Source organism: Panthera leo, chromosome A2, assembly GCF_018350215.1.
Source record: "Panthera leo isolate Ple1 chromosome A2, P.leo_Ple1_pat1.1, whole genome shotgun sequence".
In the NCBI taxonomy this organism is placed as follows: domain Eukaryota; kingdom Metazoa; phylum Chordata; class Mammalia; order Carnivora; family Felidae; genus Panthera; species Panthera leo.
Genome location: NC_056680.1, coordinates 18,261,234 through 18,273,492, shown reverse-complemented (window position 1 = coordinate 18,273,492; position 12,259 = coordinate 18,261,234). Strand labels below are relative to the sequence as shown.

The 12,259-nt window shown below is 42.8% G+C and overlaps 1 protein-coding gene across 2 annotated transcripts in view; it reads left to right on the top strand.

Moving 5' to 3' along the window:
- The window catches only part of RHOA (ras homolog family member A), a 63,418-nt gene that overhangs the window by 48,692 nt on the left and 2,467 nt on the right, over positions 1–12,259 (top strand). For both annotated transcript variants that reach the window (XM_042929358.1, XM_042929357.1), the window contains 2 exons: positions 3,048–3,204; positions 6,521–6,641. In XM_042929358.1, the coding sequence (XP_042785292.1) occupies positions 3,049–3,204; positions 6,521–6,641 (277 nt within the window). In that variant the 5' untranslated portion in view covers position 3,048. The remainder of the gene's footprint in view (positions 1–3,047; positions 3,205–6,520; positions 6,642–12,259) is intronic.

Here is a 12,259-nt window from a genome sequence, read left to right as displayed (position 1 = left end):
AGCCACCCAGGCGCCCCGGATTCTTTGATTTTTTTGTTATTGAGTTTGTAGTTCTTTATATATTCTGGATCCAAATCAACACCCCGAGCCAGACCATCCACCTAAGCTGCTCTTCTGTTGTATTTTAAGGTTCTTTATGTATTCTAGATACAAGTCCCTTATTAGATATGTTATTTGTAAACATTTGCCAGTATTCTGTGGGTTGTCCTCTCATTTTTATTTACTTATTTATTTATTTTAAAGTAGGGCCTACACCCAACGTGGGGCTTGAACTCAGGACCCTGAGATCAAGAGTCATGTGCTCACTGGGGCACCTAGGTGGCTCAGTCAGTTAAGCGTCTGACTTCAGCTCAGGACGTGATCTTGTGGTCCATGGGTTTGAGCCCCACGTCAGGCTCTGTGCGGACAGCTCAGCGCCTGGAGCCTGCTTCAGATTCTGTGTCTACCTCTCTCTCTCTGCCCCTCTCCCACTCACACTCTGTCTCTCTCTCTCTCAAAAATAAATAAACATTAAAAAAAAAAAAGAGAGAGTCATGTGCTCAGGGCACCTGGGTGGCTCAGCGGGTTAAGCATCTGACTCTTGATTTTGGTTCAGGTCATGATCTCACAGTTTGTGAGTTTGAGCCCCATGTCAGGCTCTGTGCACCGCCCCCAGCCCCTGACTCTCTGAAATAAACTTACAAAAAAAAAGAGTCACATGCCTTACCAGCTGAGCCAGCACATGCCTTACCAACTGAGCCAGCCAGGTGCCCCATGTCTTCTTGTTTTCTTTCTGTCTTTTTTAACTTTATTTATTTTGAAAGCGAGAGTGCACATACATGAGCAGGGCTTGTGGGCTCGAACCCACAAACTATGAGATCATGCCCTGAGATCATGATCAAGGGCTGACCATTAAACTGACAGAGCCACCCAGGCACCCCTTGATGGTATCTCTTGAAGCACAAAAGTTGGTTGCTAATGATGAATATATTCTTTGTGTGTGTGTGTGTGTGTGTGTGTGTGTTTGTGTGTGTGTGTGTGTGTCTGAGAGAGAGAGAGAAGAAGAGAGAAGAGAGAGACTTAAGCAGGCTCCACACTCAGCACAGAGCCTGACTCTGGGCTTCATCCCAAGATCCCAGGATCATGACCTGAGTTGAAATCAAGAGTCAGTGGCTCAGTCGGTTGAGCATCTAACTTCGACTCAGGTCATCATCTCACGGTTCATGAGTTTGAGCCCCGTATCAGGCTCACTGCTGTTAGTGCAGAGCCTGCTTCGGATCCTCTGACTCACTCACTCTCTCTCTCTCTCTCTCTCTCTCTCTCTCTCTCTCTCTCTCTCTCTCTCTCTGCCCTTCTCCCAGTTGCACTCTCTCTCAAAAATAAACCATCAATCGATCAATCACAGTGGCCAGGAGCTGGAAGCTACCTGGTATCTATCCATGGATCAAAGGGCAGTGTAGTATATACATACAATGGAATGTTATTCAGCCTTAAAAAGAAGTAAAGGAAGTAAATTCTGACACATGATACAACATGTATGAACCTTGAAGACATTATGTTGAGTAAAATAAGCCAGTCACAAAAGGACAAATAGTGCTGATTCCACTTCCAAATGAGGTAGCATGAGACAGAAAGTAGAACGGTGGTTGTCAGGGGTGAGTAGGGAGAAAAGGGAGATAGGGAGTTAAATATTTTATGGTGTTAACTCTTACATTTGGGCTTATCCATTTTGAGTTGATTTTTGTATATGATTTGAGGTGTAGCATTCTGACTTTATTCTTTTGTATGGATCTATTCAGTTGTCTCAACACCATCTGTTGAAAATGGACTTTTTCCTCTAAAGACTGTCTTTCCTCCATCAAATTGTTTTGGCCTCCTTGTTGAAAATCACTTTGACCCTAGGGGCACTTTGGTGGTTCAGCTGGTTAAGCATCAGACTCAGGTCATGATCTCACAGTTTGAGTTTGAGCTCTGCATCATGCTCTCTGCTATCAGCTCCAAGCCTGCTTTGATCCTCTGCCTCCCTCTCTCTTTGCCCCTCCCCCTCACTTGCACACATTCCCTCCCCCCCCCCCCCCCCCCGCTCAAAAATGAATAAACATTAAAAAAAAAAAAAACACTTGACTCTAAATGTGGGGGGTTATTTCTGGACTCTCAATTGATCACAGTGTCTGTCTTTATGACAGTGCAACACTATCTTGATTACTGTATCTTTGCAGTAAGTTTTGAAATCAGGAAGTGTGAGTCTTGCAACTTTGTTCTTCTTTTTCACTATTGTTTTAGCCATTCTGGGTCCATTGAATTTCTGTGTGAATTTTCCGTTCAGTTAGTCAATTTCTGCAAAGAAGCCAACTGGTATTTTGATAAGGATTGTCTTAAATCTGTAGAGTAATTTGGAGGATGTTGTCATTTAACAGTATTGTCTTCCAATCTGGAAACATGAATGTCTTTTCATTTATTTAGATCTTTCTTTCAACAGTGTTTCAGAGTTTTCAGAGTATGTTTTGTACTTTTGTTAAATTTATCCCTATTCATTTTGAAGCTATTATAAGTGAAATTGTCTTAATTTCATTTTCAGTTTGTTCATTGCAAGGTTATAGAAATACAATTGATTTTTATATGTTCATCCTGTATCCTTCCACCTTGCTAAATTTGTTCTAATAATTTAATGGATTCCTTAGGATTTTCTATATATAAGATCATGTCATCTGCAAATTAGGATAGTATTACTTATTCATTTCCAACCTGGATGTTTTATTTCATTTTCTTGCTTAATTACTCTGGATAGAATCTCCAGTATCATGTTGGATAGAAGTGTTAAGAGTGGCCATTCTTGTCTTGTTCCTGATTTTGGGGGAAAGCTTTCAGTCTTTTTACCATTAAGTATAACCTTAGTTGTGGGGTTTTGGTATGACCTTTTGGTGTCAAGTGGAAAGGGGTACTAACATTTTGTATTTGGGTGTGCTAATAGAGGCTTGTTCCCTATGGTCAGAACAGTGTGTGTCATAGCCTGAGGCTATTAATAGCTTCTTGTTCATTTTAGATAACACCTTTGTCTCCTGTTTCAGCATGGCTGCCATCCGGAAGAAACTGGTGATTGTTGGTGATGGAGCCTGTGGCAAGACTTGCTTGCTCATCGTCTTTAGCAAGGACCAGTTCCCAGAGGTGTATGTACCCACAGTGTTTGAGAACTATGTGGCAGATATTGAAGTTGATGGAAAGCAGGTGAGTATACTTTTCTTAACAACTAGTATTGTTTTGCCTGTTAGACTATTCATAGAGCCTGTAGAGAATTAGGCCTTTTTGTCTCTTCAGTATACAATATAATAACGAACATGTTTGAATGAGAAATTCATTCTGTTCTGGCATCTTAGCCCAACTTTATTCATTTTTAATTGCTATCATCTAGACTTTGCTCAATTCATATGTATTTTAAATGAAAAGCCTTAGTATATGTGGTCCTCGCAGCTTTATTTATATTTGAAATTTAGTTTGTTGCCAGACAGATAATGCTAAAATGAACCTCTTTGTATGGATGGACTTTTTTTTCCTCCCAGTCTGTCAATATTTCCTTAAGTGCTGAAGAATGAGATTACTACGTCAAGAGGTCCTTATTTTGTGTCTCAAAGGGGGGTGTATTGATCTGTACCACCAGCAGTATGACATTTAAACAACATACTCACATTTAAATTTTTTTTTTAAATGTTCATCTATTTTTGAGAGACAGAGTATGAGCAGGGGAGGGACAGAGAGGGAGATACAGAATCCAAAGCAGGCTCTCCAGGCTCCGAGCTGTCAGCACAGAGCCATATGCAGGGCTTGAACCCACAAACCGTGACGCGAAATCATGACCCAAGCTGAAGTTGGACACTCAACCAACTGAGCCACCCAGGCACCCCCTCACATTTAATTTTTTTAAATGTTTTTGACTTTAACATAAATAGGCTGCTACAGTTGCTTCAACTGCCTGTCATTGGCAATGAGGACAGTGTTTCTTCATGTCTATCTTGAAAGTCCACTAGCAAGACTGGAGCAAAACTCTTCTGGAATTAGAGTGTATGTTTTTTGGTTTGTTTTTTTTTTTTTTTAAGATTTTTTTTTTTAAGTTTATTTATTTATTTTGAGAGAGAGGGAGAGAAAGAAAGCATGAGCAGGGGAGTGGCAGAAAGAGAAAAGATCCCAGGCAGGATCTGCACTGTCATTGGGGAGCCTGACATGGGGTTCAAACTCACAAACCATGAGATCATGACCTGAGCTGAAGTCAGATGCTCAACTGACTGAGCCAGGCACCTCAGTATATGTTTGTGGTTTGTTTTTTTTTGTTTTGTTTTGTTTTTTAAATCTTCTTCCTTTCATTGTCAAAATAATTTCTTACACAGCTCTCTGTGCATCTTTTGAAAAGGAATGAAATTCCCACTGCAGATAGGTATGCTGAAAAGAAAACTAGAACAAAGGGCTCTTTGCCAATAGTTTGTGGCACATTAAGCCAGCTGCTCAGAATTCTTGGGTCCCCGAAATAAAAGTGCTTGATAGCAACTCGGTAACCTCCAAGTTGGGAGAGGGTGCTGCCTAGGAATGTTCATGTAAGAGTGTACAGTAATAGAACCTAGGAAACCATCCAAGATTCTAGGTGATTGTGGTTCCAGGAACAGACATACCAAAGACGGAAAGGCCCATTCTGATAAGAGACAAGGTCCAACACCTGAACCGTTTATCATGAGACAGTCATGGTTGGATGTATCTGACTAAACACACATGAGGCATGGAGGGGTCAAGGTAGTGTGATTTGGCAGAGAGTGAAGGAGCTGTATCATTCTGAGGGCAGGTCTATTGTGATAATAGATATATTATCACAAAGATTATATTGATAATCAATATTGATTGATATTGATATCAATATATTATAAATATACATACCAGAGGCGCCTGCCTGGCTCATTTGGTTGAATGTGTTATTCTTGGTTTCATCTCAGGTCATGCATGATGCCAGGGTTGTGGAATCAAGCCCCACATTGAGCTCTGCACTAAGCATGGAGCCTGCTTGGGATTCCCTCTCTTTCCCTTTGCATGTGCACGCAGTTGCGCTCTCTCTCATAAAAGATAAATGAGAAAAATTTTTTAATAAGTAAATACACATACCCAACTAATGGTGTATGTACGTGACAAGTGCAATGGGCCTAGTGGAGGTTGTGAGTGATGCATCCTAGGGCAAAGGTTGAGGGTGGAAGAGATAATTAGCCATCAACTTTAAGGAAAGAATGATATGTAGAAACTCTGAAATACAGGCAGTGGGACTTCTGGGTGGCTCAGTCGGTTAAGACTCTGACTTTGGCTTGGGTCATGATCTCTTGGTTCATGAGTTAGGGCCCTGCATCGGGCTCTCTGCTGTCAGTGCAGAGCCCACTTCAGATCTTCTGTCTCCCTCTCTCTCTGCCCCTCCCCTGCGTGCTCGCTCTCTCTCTCTCTCTCTCTCTCTCTCTGTCTCTCAAACATAAAATAAACATTAAAAATTTTTTAAATACAGGCTGTGAAGGTTCTAGGAGAAAAAAAGTATTCCACATGTTAGAGGGAGAGCTCCTTGGGCCCCAACGTGTTCCTGAGCAGAAGATATTAAAGTCCCACTCTGGTTGTGGGAAATCACAGGGCTGCCTGCAGTGCTGGACAACATGGAAAGGGACCTATGTCCAGAGCCCAATCATCAGTTTGCCCTCCTATCACGTGAAGGTGTGCAGGTTCCCAAGTGCGAAAGGAGTACTCTGCTACCTTAGTGATGCTTTCATTCAAACATTTTTTGAGGAGAAAACGCACAGCCAGAGACCTTTCCTGTCCGCTCAGACCTTGCCTAACAGCATGGTGTCTTTTCTTACCCATCAACTCAAATACAGTCTTCTCTCCGTGTTTCCACATTTGAGCAGAATGAGGAGACAAAACAAGGAAGTGGTTGAGTTAGAATGTATTAGCAAAAGTTACTCAGGTCTGGTGTTTCCCTGTCTTGCCGTATACACCTGGTGGGATATTATTTACAGTTTGATTTCCCTTCTTGTTCATCTGCTTTTCTATGTAGAATGTTGTTTATAATTAAATACTATACTTCTCACAAAGTTATTTTTGACTTCACATTTTGAATTATGTAAGTATAGTATTTTGAGAAATTTCAGCCTAAAACTACTACTACTATTACTATTATTATTATTTAAATGTTTGTTTTGCGTGTACAAGCTGGGGAGGGACACAGAGAGAGGGAGGCAAAGGCTCTGTGCCATCAGCACGGAGCCTGACGCCGGGCTCAAACTCACAAACTGTGAGATCATGACCTGAGCCAAAACCAGGAGTTGGACATTCAACTGACTAAGCCACTCAGATGCCCCTCAACCTGAAACAATTTAATCATACCCTCCACCTCAGGCTTGATGCTTAATAAAAGTGAACATTCTTCTGTTTTATTATTTGGGATAGTTTGCCATTTGAATGTACTTTGGTAAGTACCACTTCTGAAAATGGGTAGGATTAACCTTGCACTCACGTGTTTTTCTTATCACAGGTAGAGTTGGCTTTGTGGGATACAGCTGGGCAGGAAGATTATGATCGCTTGAGGCCTCTCTCCTATCCGGACACCGATGTTATACTGATGTGTTTCTCCATTGACAGCCCTGATAGTTTAGGTGAGTAGCCCTGCAGCCTGATGTTTGTCACTGCCTGTGTGCCTGGCCAGCACCTGGTTTCTCAGGTCCTTTCTGGGCATCAAGTGGTTGAAAAGCAAACATGATCTTCATAGAAGGAATCATCAGTGGCCAGAATCCTAGAGCCTTGGGACTATACAGCCTGGGCCTGGGTGGCTTTTCAGCCTAGTTCTCCCATAGCTGCCATGTGTCTACTTTGTAAAGTAGCTGGGTTCCAAATATAAACCCATCTTTTAGACTAAGATTTGGGGAAGTTTTTGTGGGTGCCTACACCTTTTTTCAATACTTCATATTGAGCTTGTTGCCTTCTAATATCTTCTGATTTGCTCTTTCCTAGTAGTGTTTTCAAAGCTCCATTTTAGCTCTTTTCTAAAGTGTCTTAGCTAATAAAGAGAGACTTGAACTTCACTTTTCCACTAGCTCAGTTGGTGACTTGTCTCAGTAGCTACTTTCCTTCAGAAAAAGACTGAATAACACTGACCTCACACTCTGCTAAACAAGGCACCAAGGCCTGAAACAGAACTTACTTTCAGTTTGTACTTACTTGAAGACGACAAAATATCTCTCTTGATAATGCAGTGCTCTATATCGACAGAGTAGCATGTGGGCCAAGAATATTGTCATTAACAAACAACCTTGGAGAGCCTGTTGGTGGTGTGGGGTGGTGTGGGCTTGTGCTGGCCAGTTAGGGTTATGTGACTTTTTTTTTTTTTTGTCATGGATGTACTCATTTTAATGACAATATACTGGGGCCTTCCAAGATTTTGAACCACTTGATCAAAGTTATGCATCCCAAGGAGTCAACCTGAGATTGAGCCTCTGGGCAGTATCTCCTAGGACTGAAACAGAGCAAGTACTCTCTGCCATTGGTTCACTTTGGTCATTTTCAATAGTTGTTTTAGTTTTGGTTTTTCAAACAAATCTGGCTTCCTTTGGGGGGCCGTTGGAAGGCCCTAGAGGGTGGGGCAGAGCTTTAGACCACAGAAAAATAGAGCCATATGAAACCCTCCCCTCATGTACACATCATGGACTTTGTCTAAGTCCTATAGGAATGAAGAGGAATGTGTGCCCTGTAGCTCATCATCCAAGGTATAGTCCTCTAGGGACAAAAACACCTTCAGAGCAGAAAGTTACTCTTTAGTCTCACTTTTAAAGAACATGTCTCCTGTCTCAAAGGAGGTTCTTCAGCTTTTGACCTCTGTCTGTTTACTGGCCATGACTTATTTCCTACTGGCCCTTCCCCCCAGAGGGTAGGCTCTGGGGAGGAGAGCAGAGGTAGAAAGTAAAGAGGCAGAGAGATGGATCTCTGAAGTACAGACACACCTGGGGAGAGAGGCTCTGATGTTGGAGGACAGATACTCTGCCTTCCCTGGAAGTCACTGCAGGAGTGTGGTAGGTAGGTGGAGCTCCTTTAAAAAAAAACAACAAAAAAATAAAGGGCGCCTGGGTGGCTCAGTCATTAAGCTTCTGACTTTGGCTCAGATGACTGAACTAGCTTCATTTTGCCAAAGCCCTTTATTTTATTTTATTTTTTTTAACGGTTTTTATTTATTTTTGAGACAGGGAGAGACAGAGCATGAACAGGGGAGGGTCAGAGAGAGGGAGACACAGAATCTGAAACAGGCTCCAGGCTCTGAGCTGTCAGCACAGAGCCCGATGCGGGGCTCGAACTCACGGACCGCGAGATCATGACCTGAGCCGAAGTTGGCCGCTTAATCAACTGAGCCACCCAGGCGCCCCGGCCAAAGCCCTTTAAAAATTTGTTTTGGCTTGGGTGTAGGGGAGAATCCCACCAGTAGTTTGCCTAAGTAAAATGTGTTAAGGAAACACAAAAGCTGGATCAAGGGATGCCTGGCTGACTCAGTCTGTAGACCCTGTGACTTTTGATCTTGGGGTTGTGAGTTCGATCCCCACATTGGGCATAGAGATTACTTAATTAGAAAAAAAAAAAGTCTGGGGCACCTGAATGTCTCAGTCAGTTAAGCGTCTGACTTCGGTTCAGGTCATGATCTCACGGTTCATGAGTTCGAGCCCCGCATCGGGCTCCGGGCTGACAGCTTAGAGCCTGGAGCCCACTTCAGATTCTGTGTCTCCCTCTGTCTGCCCCTCCGCTGCTTGCACTCTGTTTCTCGCATTGTCTCAAAAATAAATACACATTTAAAAAAATGTTTTGTTTTTTTAAGAAAAAAAAGTCTGGATCGAGAAAATGAAAAGCTAATGTCAACCTAATGCTGGACTTGATTTATTTGATTGGATGTTAGACCATGGCCCTGCATCTAGGTGTAGGATGGCAAGTTTGATCAGGAATCAGAATTTCGGTGTGAGAGTTTCAGTCCTGCTGCCAGCCAGTCCTATGATAATTTACTTTTTAGAGCCTATGCTGTCTATGACCATGCCAGACCATGACTGGCAATTGGTCTCTAGTCTGTATTCTAGTTGAGACCTGGGGTAGCAAACTTGTAAAAGACCAAATAGTAAAAACTTCATCTTTGTTGGCCATATGTTTTCTGTTGCAACTATTCAACTCTGTTGTTGTATCACAAAAGCAGCCATAGAAAATATATAAATGAATGAACTTGGCTGTATTCCAGTAAAACTTTACTTATAAAAATAGACTCCAGGGGCACCTGAATGGCTTAGTTGGTTAAACATCTGACCTTGGCTCGGGTCATGATCTCACGGTTTATGGATTCAAGTCCCTCTTTCTCTGCCCCTCCCCTGCTCATGTGCTTTCTCTCAAAAATGAATAAAATTAAAAAATTAAAAAAGACTCCAGACAAGATTTTATTTGCCGATCTCTGTTGATGATAAGAATTCATTCTCTTTATTTATGAAAAGTGGCAAAGGTAAGACAGAGGCAATTCATTTTAATTTTAATTTATGTTTCTTGAGTTCCAGGGGTAGGGAGACCATTGGAGTAATAATTTCTCTTTTTGTTTTGTTTTGTTTAAGAGAGAGAGAAGGCGCAAGTGAGTGAGGGGCAGAGAGAGAGAGAAGCGGGACTCACCCAGGGCTCCTGTGTTTACCTGAAGCAGGGCTCATGCTCACCTGATGTGGAACTCGAACTCACGAACTGTGAGATCATGACCTGAACCAAAGTCAGATACTTAATGACTGAGCCACCCAAGCACCCCCCTCTTTTTTATGTCTATTATTTATTTTGAGAGAGAGAGCATGAGCAGGGGAGGAGCAGAGAGAAGGAATCCCAAGCTGGATCTGCTGTGTCACACAGTCCAACGTGGGGCTCGAACCCATGAACCATAAGATCATGACCTAGGCTGAAATCAAGAGTCGACGCTCAACTAGCTGAGCCACCCTGGTGCCCCTGGAGTAGTAATTTCATATATTCACCAAATATTATTGACCACCTATTTGTAGAAGAAACTTCTTCTAGATTAAGGGAGACAAAAGCAAGAACAACTGTAAACCCAAAAAACTTAATGGTAAATCTGATAGCAAGAAATTTCAGAAATAACTTTCGTGGAGGGGTGCCTGGGTGGCTCAGTTGGTTAGGCAGCTGACTTCAGCTCAGGTCATGATCTCATGGCTCGTGAGTTCAAGCCCTGCATCGGGCTCTGTACTGACAGCTCAGAGCCTGGAGCCTGCTTCTGATTCTGTGTCTCCCCCCCCCCCCCCCCCCCACCTCTCTCTACCTCTCCCCTGCTCATGCTCTGTCTCTCTCTGTCTCAAAAATAAATAAACATCAAAAAATTTTTTTTTAATTTTTTTTTTTAATGTTTATTTATTTTTGAGACAGAGCATGAACAGGGGAGGGTCAGAGAGAGAGGGAGACACAGAATCCGAAGCAGGCTCCAGGCTCTGATCTGTCAGCACAGAGCCTGACGCAGGGCTCGAACTCAATGGACCGTGAGATCATGACCTGAGCCGAAGTTGGACATTTAACCGACTGAGCCACCCAGGCGCCCCAAAAATTTTTTTTAAAAAAAAGGAAAAATAACATTCGTGGAGGTGGTATGGAGTGGTCCATGGTAATATTCTGTTTCAGAGGATGACCATGGGATGGATGGTCAGCAACCCAACTAAAAAGGTGACTTCTGAGAGACACCTAAATTAACTGAGGGAAGCCAATACAGATACCCAACAAAACAGCCTTCTAGGTAGAGAGAACAGCAGGTGCAAAGTCACTGAGGCAAGAAGAGGAGGGAAGGAATCCAGTGTAGCAGCAGGGGTGGCAGTGAGGGTTGTAGAGCAATGTGGTTAATGGTGTGGACCTTTCCTTTTTCCTCATGAGATTGGAGCTCTTGGAAGGTTTGAACAAGGGAGTGATGTCTCACTTACCTTTTAAAGTGATTACTGTTGGGGCACCTGGGTGGCTCAGTTGGTTAAGCGTCCACCTTCAGCTCAGGTCATGATCTCATGGTTTGTGAGCCCAGGCCCCGCATCAGGCTCTGGGCTGACAGCTCAGAGTCTGTAGCCTGCTTCAGATTCTGTGTTCTCCCTCTCTCTCTGCCCCGCCCCCGCTCATGCTCTGTCTCTCTCTCTCTCTCAAAACTGAATAAACGGCAAACAAATTTTTTTAAAAAGTGATCACTGTTGTAGCTGAACTGAAAACTGACCACAGGTGCACAGGTGAGAGCAGAGTTTGCGGCTGAGGCTGTTTGGCTTTGTTGTTAGATGTGCTGGCCCTTTACTCTTTATTGTTCTGAGGACTGAAACACTGCATTTCTTTGAGAAACTCTTTGTTTCAGAATAAAGCTTTGAGTATCAAGTTATGACATTAGTGATACAGTCAACTCTGTGGCTGCTATAACAAAGGAAGAAGGAAGCATTCAAGTGTCAATCTTGTGTGCTGAAGAGTGGAGCATTGAATTACAGGAGTTTCCTGACCTCCCTCATGTAGTTTCTTTACCTGATTTGGTCTTTCAGCCAGAAGACAGAGCATCTTTCTGTATTCTAAGTAACTCTTGTCTTTTTGGTAATTTGTCTTGAAGTCATGGAGCAAACAGTTTACTTCTAAAATATAGACTCAAATTACAAGCAGACCATTTAAATGATTGTCATACTAAGTACTTTGTATGTGTGGACTCAGAATAATCCTATGTAAGGTAGGTATTACTGTTATCCCCCTTTTATAAAATCATGCCTGACACTGAGATGCCCAAGGCAGTGATTATGGGAGGTTGAACCCAGGCCACTCACACTCCATGATGTATGTCCAACCTTTCTCAATTAGCAGAGTATTGGCAAGAAGCTACAGCTGGTTATCACTCATTTTCAGAAGTCATTCTTGAGCCATTTGAAATACCAATAACCTACACGATGGGGGTCATGCTAAAGGTCCATAAGCTAGGTGTAGAGAGAACATGTAGACCCTGGCTGGGCCAGCTGCAACCCTAGAATGGAGACCTTTTCTGTAAGATGTGGTCAGAGTTACTAGCCAGCAGTGACAGAGATGGTCCATGGATAGCTTCCCTCCTTCAGTCAGGTTGTATCATTGTGGAGCCACCCTGTGTTCTGGAACCTTTCCTCCTCCAGAGACTTTAACTGGGTCCCACTTCCACAGGAGGTGAGCTCTTTAGTGGGAACTGAGAAAAAGCTGATGATTCTGTGCCTAAGGGAAGGGGGTTGGATTTTGCCTT